Below are 12,939 nucleotides of genomic sequence, written 5' to 3'. Positions count from 1 at the left end.
GGTCCCCTGGCCATGATGGTCTTTCTATTGATCTTATCAAGCATAAACCCAAATTCTGGGCACCCCTTTTACTTAATGTTTTTAACAATTTAACAAACACTTTTATCCCGAGTACATGGACTACCAGTATCATTGTTCCGATTTTTAAAAAAGGAGATCGATCCAACCCTAGTTGCTACAGACCGATCTCCCTGATTAACAACACATTGAAGATTTTTGGGAGGATCCTGTTTAACAAAATTTAGTCTTGGGCTGAGGGGGATCACATTATAAATACATGCCAGCTAGGTTTTAGAAGTAAATTGGGAACCGTGGAACAGTGCCTAAATCTTAATTTAATTGTCAGCAAATATACTATAGCCCGGAAGTCACCCATTTACTTGGCTTTTATGGACCTCACATCAGCCTTTTACTTTGTTAACAGGTCACGCCTGTGGTCGGTTCTTTTAAAATATGGGTTGGATGAGGTTTTAGATAATTTTTTAGCTTATTTACACAGGGATTTGAAGGCACGGTGAGGATCGGTAAGGACAGGGAGGTGTCAAGTGACATCAATATTGGTAGAGGGTTCAGGCAGGGGTGTGTACTGGCCCCTCTCCTATTTATTTGATATAATAATGATTTACACAACGTATTGTCCGAACTTACTAATGATGTCCCGAGAATCAACGGTACTACACTCCCCGCCCTATTGTATGTGGATGACGCGGTTCTAATGGGTCGCACACCGAATGCACTACGCACTTTAGTTAGGGGTTTTGTAGATTTCATGGCTGACTAGACCTTTGCACTAATTTTAAAAAATCGTTCATAATGACTTGTGGCCCTAAAAGCACCTTATTAATTCAATTACCTCAGGTCCAGAACGCTTGTTATGCACTTGCACTTTCCCATATTTGGGGTTAGTATTTTTTGACAATGGCTCTTGGCCAGCCCATGCGGCCCATAGTAGAAGTACATTTTCAAAGGCCACCAACTCAATTTTGAGCCTCCCGCAACCCAAAAGAGCTGAGGTAGTGCTATCTATAACTAAAATCTATAAAACACAGTGCATTCCCACTGCAACATTCGGTGCAGAAGTTTGGGGCTTTACAAAATGCAGAGGTTTCCAAGGAGAACAAAATAGATTCTGCCGGAAACTCTTAGGGGACTCAATTTCCTCCTCACAATTTGTGTGCCATAAGGAATTAAAACTGCATTATACTGAGGATTATATTAGGTCCCGTCCAGCCATATTTTGGTTAAAAGTCTGGCTAAATCCAGCAGCTACTCTGACGAGAGACATAATAGTAGACTGCCTTAAATGCGATAAGGGAGGGAGCATACCCTGGCTTGCCGCCATCAGAAAAAGCTTGAGCAGCGTGAATTTGGAACACATTTTTCTAAATCCAACTGACCTGGAGGGAATAAGTAAAAAGACCCTCCAGGACGCCCCATTCGAACAATACAGCAACACAAGAGATGCTACAGAGCTTCCGAAATAATCAGTTGTAAGGTACATGTCTTTGGAGGATGCCTATAGCCCCCCATCACATCTGCCATCCAGCTACCTTTTAAAGAACATAGGCCATTGGGAGAGAAGTTTGCTCTTTCGCCTCAGGGCTGGAACCTTAAAATACTCACTTTGCTTCCCTATAGGCTTTGATATCAATCTTGAGCAAACGCCCTGCCCCTGTGGCACGCACAGCAATCAATCTATGCTACACTTTTTATTTTTCTACAACTTTTATCAAAAATACACCAAACAATTTTTAATCCCCTTCTTTAAGGCTACTGCCATTATTTTTTATAGAATAGCCTATCTTGAAATTCTTAAGCTCAATAGAGATGATCTGATTTTCTGTGTAAGTTCCTTCTTGAGAGTGGCAGTTCATTCACATGTTTCAATGAGCATCCCCTAATCCAGCTAATTGTATTCAATTTCATGATGCTGCTATTTGATCAGAGTTATAAATATTTATCATGGGACGGAGCTCCGCAAAAAACTGCTGTTCTGTACATTAGAATCCTCCTTTTATAGCTCACATTCAATTGCACTTTGTATTATGCTGCTAAAACTATTTATATTTGATTGCACTTTATTATAATATGCTGCTATTCACTGAACATTTGATTGCACTTTATAATACTATGCTGCCACCTGTTAAGGGCTACATACCATTCATGTTCCAATGCTATCCATGACGCTGCTGCTTTGAATATTAAGTCCCTTTTTGCCTACTGTTTTTACACAGTGCATTGCTTATAATTGTACTTTTATGGATATCCGAGTAAAGATTTATTGAATTGAATATATATGTGTGTGTGTGTGTGTGTGTATATATATATATATATATATATATATATATATATATAATTCACAAATGCCCTTGAGCTTCGAAAGAGCACTCGACGCTGTCTCACACCTTCCGGCATGCATGCCTCGCTGTGGCTTGCTTACTGACATCCTAATTGCATTATGCCAAATCCGACGCGTTTGGAGGCTAGAACGCCCCGTATTCATGGATAGCTTCACAGAGGGATTGACAACTCAGCGCTTCGTTCACTCTTTATTAAGGAATGGGACCGCCCTGTGGGCGTGGCACATTCTGGAAGCACATAGGCATGCTGGTAAATGAAGTCCAAGAAGCGATGAGTAACATTATAACCTTAGTAGGCTCAGTCCCCCTGTGATCCTTTGGGCTGAAAAATTATATTTTCCTTGAGTAGGATAAGGAGTCCAGTCAGCAAGCATTCATCACCCTTGAGACAGCGTGCTTAGCCTCGAAACGCGTCGGATTTGGCATAATGCAATTAGGATGTCAGTAAGCAAGCCACAGCGAGGCATGCATGCCGGAAGGTGTGAGACGGCGTCGAGTGCTCTTTCGAAGCTCAAGGGCATTTGTGGATTTATATATATATATATATATATATATATATATATATATATATATATATTCACTTAAAAAACCATAGGTTTCACACATGTTATAGTTAGCTGGACATTTCCCTCGTAAAAAAACAATGAAATTCCCCCGTTATAGTTAGTAAAGGGAACTATAACTCACGCGACCGCAATCCACTGCTGATGAAGTCAGATATTACATCACTGTATTTATTCACTTATTTACCCATTTTTCTTTCCTTTAACCTTTAGCTATACATATTTAATAAATATTTATTTTACAGAAAGACACATATGTCATAAGTGATGTAATATCTGACTTCATCAGCAGTGGATTGCGGTCGCGTGAGTTATAGTTCCCTTTACTAACTATAACGGGGGAATTTCATTGGTTTTTTACGAGGGAAATGTCCAGCTAACTATAACATGTGTGAAACCTATGGTTTTTTAAGTGAATTTGTACGGTTTTTTAAATGCTAAGTTATGTATTTATTATTTAATTTTGTTTTTTTTAAGGTTTTTCACCGTGCGCGTACCGTGCGCGCACGGTGCGCTTCGCGCTCTGTGGGCACGTTACGCCGTTCGCGTAATTTTCACGTTTTTACCGTGCGCACACGGTAAGCGCACTCCGCGATTTTTCCTAAAAATATTACAAACATTTATGGCCCTTGGGGGTCCTTTGGGGACCCCCTGACAATGGCTAGGGGGTCAGGAACTGTCCACCCTGCCCCCTTTTCATGTTCTCCACCTTTATTTTTCACCTCCCTCGGACTGCGAGAGACAAAATGGCGGCCGACACTTCCTGGTTTCGACCGATTCGAATGTTTACTAAGATCTAACAACCAATCAGAATTGCGCTCGTGCACGGCAGGGTGCGCTTACCGTACGGCACGGTGCGCGTCTATAGATATATATATGCTTTTAAATGCTATTTTCTCAGAAATACTGAACAGATTTACACCAGACCTGCAAAAGGCACATCCCTGACCTGAGGACTACCTCTCTGCCAAATTTCAAGGTTTTCTGTTCAGCCGTTCGGGCTGTAGCGCGGACTAAAGGTCCTATGGGAAAATGCATGGGGAAAATGCGTTTTGGGACCCCCCCTTTTTCTCAGCCCCCGCTTGACGAATCCCCCCGAGACTTTCAGGGAAGGAGCGGAGCGGAGCGCCCCACCTATTTTGAAAATTTCGTGAGGATTCGTCAATCGACGCAAAAGTTATTCCAAATAGAATGTTGCGGATTTCCTATGGAAACACGGTCCTAACTATAACTATCTACTGGCGACCGCCAGTAGATTATATATATATATATATATATATATATATATATATATATATATATATATATATATATATATATCCTTCACCACTTTCTATAAGTCGATGGATAAATTACATTACCACTTTTTTCCCTTTAAATCACCCTCTTATCTGTTCCTGAATGTTAGCATGTATAAAGTCATTGTACCACGTTGAAAGCCCTACTTTAGAACAGTACGATGTCAACAGTTATGAAGTTGCTTGGTAAATTCTTAAGGGACCTAATATGACAGTTTGGCTACGCTTTTTACTTTTTTTTATTTTGTCAGGCTTATAAAATTGTTTCAAGAGTCGTACTTTTTACATTACACAATACATACTCTTGTATGTATTATATAATCATTGAAATGTTAAAAAAAATATGATCTATATTTTAATGTTGAGTACCGAGCATCAGATTTGAAACCTCTGATTTTTATTATATGACTCAGTAAATGTAATAAAGATGATGATTACACATCTACAGGTAACTAATCAGGGCACTCGTATTGGTCTAGACTTTACATAAACCTATCTAGTTTTCCATTGGTTTATCCAGTCTATGCATTCCTTTATCTAGTCTGTGCATTCCTTGCCTACCCAGTCTGTCTTTGAAGTTAAACTCTGGCTTGTGTGGTTCAACGCATGCGCATATTTTCTGTCGCCACGGCAACCGCAAGCTGCTGTCTCTCTCTCCTTCCTGTGCTGCCATTGTCCCGTCAGGCGCAGGTCACTGACGTCATCACGTTGCCAGTGACTCGCACCATCCCGCCTCCGTTCTTCCAAGCAGAGGTTTCCAAGATGGCGGCGCTGGCGTCGTTTTGTCCCTGGTAGGGCAGCGGTGCCCGGCAGGAATGAGGGCCGTGGCGGGCAGAGGATGCTGAAGTGCACCGGCTTCTTCAGGGGCATCGAGTGTCCCTATGAACGGGCCGGAGGAGAGGGCCGCTGCCGTAGACCCTACTGCCACTTTCGGCACGGGGCCCGAGGTGGAGGCAACAGCAGCAGCAACAACAACAACACCGGCGGCAGCAGCAACAATAACAGCAGTAGCGCAGAGAGCGGACCACAAGGTATGGCTCTAGGGGCGGGTGCAGGGGGGCGGCAGGGGTGAAGGCAACATCAGCATAGGACTGGACAGCGGGACACACAAGGCAGTGGACCCTCGCCCTAGATGTCAGAAGAGATGACACTTTAGGCTTTAATCTAGAGCGCTGGAGTGTATGGAGTAGAGCTACAGCTCGAGACAAGGGGCGTTATTACCGTGGACCATGATGTTGAGGCTATGATAAGTGAGTTATGACCAGGGCCACTGGAATTATGCGGAAGGGGATGATCAAATTATGAGACACGGTTTAATGATTTATTCAGCAAGAGATGGCGCGTTATGCGATTTTAGCAACATTTTTCTAATAGTATTAATTATATTATACATTTTTCTACGTGGAAAAACTGGCCAGATATTTTACATTTTTAATACAGTTTTACCTCCCAATACAATAAACAAACGTAAGATGACCAGTCAAGCTTTGTGAAGGGCTTTCCAGTGCGGGGGGACGTGTTGCCACTTTTTACAAATTTGTATGTCCAAGCTAGAATATTTAGTGTTGTTAAAATCCGCAGCGCATGCAGTAGACAATGGATAATGCTGGAAATCTATAACTATGTGGAAAACGCCATGGCCTCAGAATCCTATATTTCCTGTGACTACTGTTATAACACCACCACCGCCCATGGACACCAGTCTGACGACTTGTGGGTGTCATGGGAGGTGTTGGTGAGACTTCATGCCGGCACTAGAGCGGGAAAGAACTAGGCAGAGGACAACATCTATAGCCATAGAAACAAACCCAGGCAATCACCCTATGAGTGAGGTGTCATAACCTCATGAAGTTTGAAAACACAGGAGTCAATGGTACAGTTGGCGAGACAGTAACAACACCAGTACAGAGCGATGGGGTAAACATAATGTCCGGAGGAAGCAATACTTCCTTGTTGGATATTGATCAAAAGGGTACCTCTTATTGGCACAGGCTGTTTTTCACAGGCCGAATTAGTATCTTATTCGCAGACACCATTTTATATAAAAATATATTCCATTTGATGATGCTTAAATAATAATGGAACCAACTACATTTAAACAGTCTTTGCATTGTCATATTATGAAGTTTTCCCCCCCAAACATAATAGAAATCACTAGAAGTTCTGTTAGGGTTTATCTTGACAGAAGCAACCTTTCCACCAAAACATGGGGTAACTGCCCTACCTCAGTATTCATGTTAATTTTAATAAAGGGAGCACTAACCACATGTACATTGTGTGAGCCAATCAAAATTTGTCGCAACTGGTGAATCTACGCGGGGCATTCCTCAAAGTAATTGCCAGAAGAAGTAATTATGCAGCAGCTGAGGGATACTGTGGTAAATGCGGCAAATCCCTAATTATGTGGAAAACGCTGCTGCAAAATCGCTTAATGCCAGTCAGCGTCATCGTACTTTTATAAGAAAATTAAGTAATGCAAGTAATAGAGATAGGATGTGTAACTTCAAAATTAAGGATGAGTAAGAGGAATTACAAATTGCTTCCGAATTAATAGTACTAAGAGCACAAGGGTAGATATCCAGTATATAACGAGTCATAAATGCATAAATCAATCAACTCTTCGGCACAAAGCTGTCAAGTTTAAAGGCACCCATATCATAGAACTTGCAGGAGGATGTGGTGTGTCTGAAAAACATTTGGCTAAAAAATATTTATTTTGTTTTTCGAACACACCACATCCACATACAAGGTCTGTGAGGATTTACCCTGAGCCAACCAACGTTTCCATCGAAACATTTGCTCACTCTGCCACCCCCCAGCCAGGCCTTCTCTATAGATGTATAGCAAAATAAGGAACCATCTTTTTTCACACCTAGATCAGCTTGATTCACCAATATTTATACTAATTCTAATAAAGGGAGCCCTCCTCTACACTATTTAAATTGTCTGATCAAACTAAAATTGTCACAACAGGTGACACAAATGGGTCACCCTTGCCTCAAAGCATTCCTGTGCAGTTACAGATGAATAAGCAATTATACTTTTGCTTATCCCGTACAAGGTCCAGAAGGATTTAGCTTGTGGCAAGCAACATTTCCACCAAAACATGGGCCCATTGTTTCTCCCCACGCCCTATTCAACTTGTGTATTTCTATGACGTTATATACCTAACAGTAACGTTCCTTTCCGTCATATAGATCAATATTGTTCACCAATTATAATGAGCTTAATAAATGGAGCATCCCAATACCCAACTTAATAAAAAATTGTCTGAGCTCAGCAAAATTAGTCCGAGCAGGTGTTGCCACACAGATCAGTCTCACCTCTGTGTATTCTTAAGCGGTTATGGCCAAATAAGTAATCATACTTGTACGGGAAAATCGCAATGGTTCAAATGTTTTTCAGACACACCACATCCTCCTGCAAGTTCTATGACATGGGTTCCTTTAAACTTGACAGCTTTGTGCCTAAGAGTTGATTCATTTATGACTCGTTATATACTGGATATCTACCCCTGTGCTCTTAGTACTATTAATTCGGAAGCAATTTGTAATTGCTCTTATTCATCCTTAATTTTGAAGTTACACATCCTATCCTCTATTACTTGCATTACTTTGCACAATATAAAGGCATTAACCTAGACCAGAGCAACATTGGGTGCCTGTTACTGGTTGACACAACAGCTTGACTTTCACATGGAGTACAATTGATCCGGCCTTGATTAAAATCCAGTTTGGATGAAACACATTTTGGCTGTTCTTTTTCACGTGTAACATAGTATTGCTACCAGTACCATCATTCCAACCTTTGAGGATGAATAAGTGATCTATTGATAAGGCTTAATTAGTAGCCATAAACACTCTTGACTAACTTATGCCATTACTCCTGAGCTTTTTGGAGTGTGCACCAACACTCCTTGTATATTTCACTACAGTGGGTCCCCAACTATTGTAGGGCCCATATACAACACCTTAGGTAGCAGGGTGTTTTTTGGATTGCCTGAGCACCTTATAGCTGTTTGATAAAATATGTTTCGGTATCATACTTGCTATTTTCGTATAAAGCCACATACAGTCTGGAGATGTGCAACTGTATCTACTCGCTGCTACTGTTGTCATAGGATGTCAAATACAATCTGCTTTTCTTTAGGTATTTCAGGTACAAATCAGTTATTATGTCATTTGTGTTCATCACACCACCTTCATGATCCATGTGCAATAAGCTTGAGCAGAGGAATACATACATCTAATTGAACAAGTTACTTACCTTCTGCAACATATTATTTGGTAGAGACACAGTCTAGTTGCAGATTCCTTAACTTTTGAATTCTCCCCAGGCGTCGGACTGAATCCAGCCATTTTTTAGCAGTACCTCTGCACACCGGGGGGCGGCATCGTATGGCTCTGTGATGACATCGACTCCGGTTGTGTTGTCAGTGGAGACTTATAAGTCCCCTCCGGCACATGGAAGTTAGTTTCTCCTGTGAAACCTTCCGAGCCAGAACACAGAGCCACTATAGAAACTGGTTGTGGAAACAATGTGCCAAAAGAATAAAAACAATCCTTGAAGCAAAAATTAGAAAGTAACAATAAATGGTATGATAATACCAGACCAAGACTCCAAGGAAAATACTTTAAATAAATTAACAAAGCAGAAGCTACAAGAAACCATGTGCATGGGTATATAAATCATCTTTACAAAGCAAGCACCTCTCACTCTGATAATCACTCACCAAAGGAAATGAATGGTATGGTAATACCAAGAGAAGACCTATGAGACAAGACCAAATAGGTTTTTGAGTCATACCACTGCATGAGACAGTGATCACTGATATATAAAATCAGTACTGAAAAGGGGGATAGCCCTACATCATAGGTCATTCACAGAACGACAAAGCAATTCTAAACAAAAGGTATAGCAATACTAAGTCAAGATAAAGGAGTAAGACCCAATGCTCCGTTGAATCACATAATCATGTGAAACAGTAATCACTGTTATATAAAACCAGACCTGAAAAAGGGTATATCCCTTACACTACAGATTGTTTGCAGTGCGGGGAGGATGGGCAAGGCGTTAAGGAATCTGCAGCTAGACTGCCTCTCTACCAGATAAATCGTTACCAAGGGGAAGTAACTCGTTCATCTGATAGAGATATAGCCGCAGATTCATTAATTATTGAATTAATACCATAGCTATACCCACTAGAGGAGGGTCTGCAAACTAATCATACAAAAGTTCTCAACGAGAATCAGCCAGTCACATCAACAATTGACCATGTATGTGTAGAAATCAGATGAAAAAGAGCTTCGGGGTCTTTATAAAAACCATGGCAATGCCCACAGATGATGTAAATAAGAAACCGCTTCCGGAGGGCCAAAGGGCAAAACAAATGCAATGTAAACCGCATCCTCTACAACAGTAAAGAAATTCTTGAGGGAAACCTGTTGTTACAAAATCCGAAAAGGACTTTCATGACCCATTCCATTAACATCAAGATGAATAAACCATTCATTGCCAGATCTTAATGATCAATTCATGAACCAAGAAAGATGACTTCCAACCCAGGTAAGGAATAACCAAATCTTAAGCCATCCCTGCAATAAAGAACTCTCTTAGACAAACTGACCACCCGACTGTTTACATAATGCTTATGTCTTGTAGAGATAGAAAGACAAACAGAAATGAACCTGTTATAATTATATTAAGGACACCGAAAAGTAACAGGGAAGAGAGAAGCAAATTGTTTCTCACAAATAAAAGCTATTTTGTTTTTTAAAGAATAAATATCCTTTCTACCATATAAATGGTTGAATTACATTTTAAGCATATGAAACATAAATGCAAAACACTTATGTATACCTTGTACACGCACATAAATAGACGGAACTGAAAACCAGCTCCAAAGTAGTATATGATATAACATTGAAAAGTATATTGCACCCTCAAAAATCCTGCAGGTGACCTGGCATTATAATAATGCTGTCTGCTAAAAGTATCTTAATAGGACTGTACTACCTAAAAGAAAACGTACATGAAAATGAACCCTAGCCTGTAGCAAGCCCTTATGACCACACTTGACCTAAAGGGTCAAAATGAATAAATAAAAAAAAGTCAAACCTCTGGTAATTACCCAAAAAGGGATATCCAGTTGGAATAATTGTGCACCGTACATATGAGTAAAAAGAACATCTGATCGTAAAGCCAACAAGGGCTCATATATATATATAATCAAATCCCAAGCCTCTTTACTTCAAATTCACTTCTTGGCTTCAAGAATGGGAGACGGCACATATCTGGTTTGACTTCATATATTTTTTCATTTAAATCCAGTGTGCTCCGTGCTGAGAACAACAGACCGACGCGTTTCTGCAAAATATATATCTTTCAAGTAAGCAATAGATCATATGTTCACACCATGATCTCTGAACAGCTGTGAAGTACAGAGGATAACAGAAGAATAATGGAGAAGGGACAAATGTCTCAAATAGACTAACATCCAACCTCCAGTCAGAATAATATATCATAATTCGACATGGGTAAAAGCTACATCAAAAATCCATATAGATGGATACAACCTTTATCCTTCAGGATAAGCATGGCTAACCTCAAGGAATAAGTAGATGCGATACAGTGGAAAACATCAATCATAACCATGTTGCAATCTGCAGCGATTGACAAACCCCCGAAATGGGTGGAGGAGAAAACGCCCCTCAAGGAGGGAACTAAATAAAAGCTGTATTTCTTCACATCTACAAGATATTACTTGCTGAAATAAGACAAGAAGTTGCCGAAAGAAAACTGTGATCCAATAAATTGAATTTCCAGTGAAATAACAGGACTAGTCCTGCACCAAAAAAGACCCCGGGTAATCTTCACATAAAAACCCAAAATTAAATCTCTTGAGTGAGAATCCCCTCAGCAGAGATAACCAAAAACTATACCACTGGTAGGGATAATCACATGTAGGGTCTCACAGAAAAACGTGTCATCGAAATTACAAATAAGAACTGCCTAGACGGGGACACCACAACCGGTGCTGCAAAACGTATATCATACTACAGTTTTGAATCAAAACACAATCTAGGAGAAGTCCTTTGTATGGTAACATCTCCATCCAATGAAATAAAGGAACAAGCTACGGGTCTGTATCACCCATTCTGTCCCTAAACCTACGCAAGGCAGCGTCCGCAGAGGCACCAAACAAATGAACACTATCAAACGGCATGTCAATTAAAACTGACTGGACTGCCTCTGAAAATTAAGCGGTACGAAACCAGGCTCGTCGACGCAATGCCACAGCTCGACCAATCAATTCAGTGGTATCCATTTCCCACCTAATGATTAACCTTGCTGCCTGCCGCCCATCCAATATCAATTGACTCAATTTGTCCCTATGAGCAACTGGAAACAGTGGTAGTAACTGTGCCAACAAATCCCTCGTCGACTTGCCCTCTAACTCCCACATTTTTTCCCTGGAATTCTTTCAATTGACCCACGTTCAGGTACTTAGTCTTTTCTGGCTCCCATTTCATCTCTTGTTTCTCCTTTTCTCTGTATCTATTAATTTTCGAATTTTCCCTTTCACAGATTTTCACCTATTCATATTCCTTAGCGACCTTCTGTATTCAAGAGTCACACATGTTTACAGGTACTAGATTTCTCAATCCCTAAGTCTCCTTCCTTCATCTTGCCTCCGATTTTCTCACTCTCTCCCCACACCTCCTGCCTTCTTCTCCTATCCCTTTCGCCACCACCCCCTACTACCTCCCCTCCCTTTCCTCCCCCCCCCCTCTTCCCCCCCCCCGTCCCTGCCCCTCTACCTACCCCTTTCCATGTACCTTTAATTTGCTTACACAAGCATGTTTTTACTGGCCCTTATTATAATTGTTATATTTTCCTTGTGGTCCGATATTAGGGGCTCCCCTCCTCTTTCCCCAAACCCCCCCCCTTTTCTTGTCTTTCGTTGACCAGTCCACGTTTTCTCTTGATCCTTTTCTTCTTGTCCCTGACCCTTCCCTCTCTTTCTTGTACAGCACTGTTTTCTTGAATATGACAGCCCAGTCCTGATGATGATCCCAATCTGCTCGGATCGAAACGCCGTCGACTCCTCAGCTTAATTGATGGCTCTATGATTATGTATATTTAAGTAAATCTATTGTAAAGAAATTGAATTCTGATCTTTTGTATATATTATTCTAATATCTCACATCCACTTCACTTGCGCCGTCCCCAGCTGATTTCACCTTGTCACTTGCGTCGCCGTCTTCGTGTCATGTACACTTTTAAGCACCAAGTACAAGTTCGGGTTGTTCTTATACGTCATTTATTTTGCGTACAGTGCTGATACAACTGTTCCATTATTTTGTTTAATTACATTGCTGTATGTCCTTTTTGAGAAATCCCTTTTCTCTAATACATCATCACTTTTCTACCTAATTTTTTCAGTCTTTCTTATTCTAACTGTAATGTTTTGTACATGCAATTTATCTGTCTATGCTTAATGATACCTGTTGAGAATCGTTGTTCCTAACAAATCCCATAAGGCATACAAAAAACATTCTAGGACGCAAGTTGTATTAACGGAACGTAATGTTGCACTAGTGGAAGAAAACAAATGTTTTCCACAAGAGTCTTGCTTCTGTTAATCTTTGTCATCTGGGGTATGAGGAAGACTATCCTCATCATGGGAAGCTGTAACGGCCTGAGCCGCCAAACTGT

At 40.7% G+C, this 12,939-nt stretch overlaps 1 protein-coding gene across 1 annotated transcript in view; it reads left to right on the top strand.

Annotated features, from left to right (window-relative positions):
• The first annotated feature begins 4,949 nt into the window (after window positions 1–4,949).
• The window catches only part of REXO1 (RNA exonuclease 1 homolog), a 210,138-nt gene continuing 202,148 nt past the window's right edge, over window positions 4,950–12,939 (top strand). The window contains exon 1 of the mRNA XM_085639101.1: window positions 4,950–5,252. Coding sequence (XP_085495227.1) covers window positions 5,060–5,252 — 193 coding nt within the window. The 5' untranslated portion in view covers window positions 4,950–5,059. The remainder of the gene's footprint in view (window positions 5,253–12,939) is intronic.

This window comes from Triturus cristatus, chromosome 12 (genome assembly GCF_964204655.1).
Source record: "Triturus cristatus chromosome 12, aTriCri1.1, whole genome shotgun sequence".
NCBI classification, from domain to species: Eukaryota; Metazoa; Chordata; class Amphibia; order Caudata; family Salamandridae; genus Triturus; species Triturus cristatus.
This window is presented reverse-complemented; position numbering and strand designations above follow the sequence as displayed.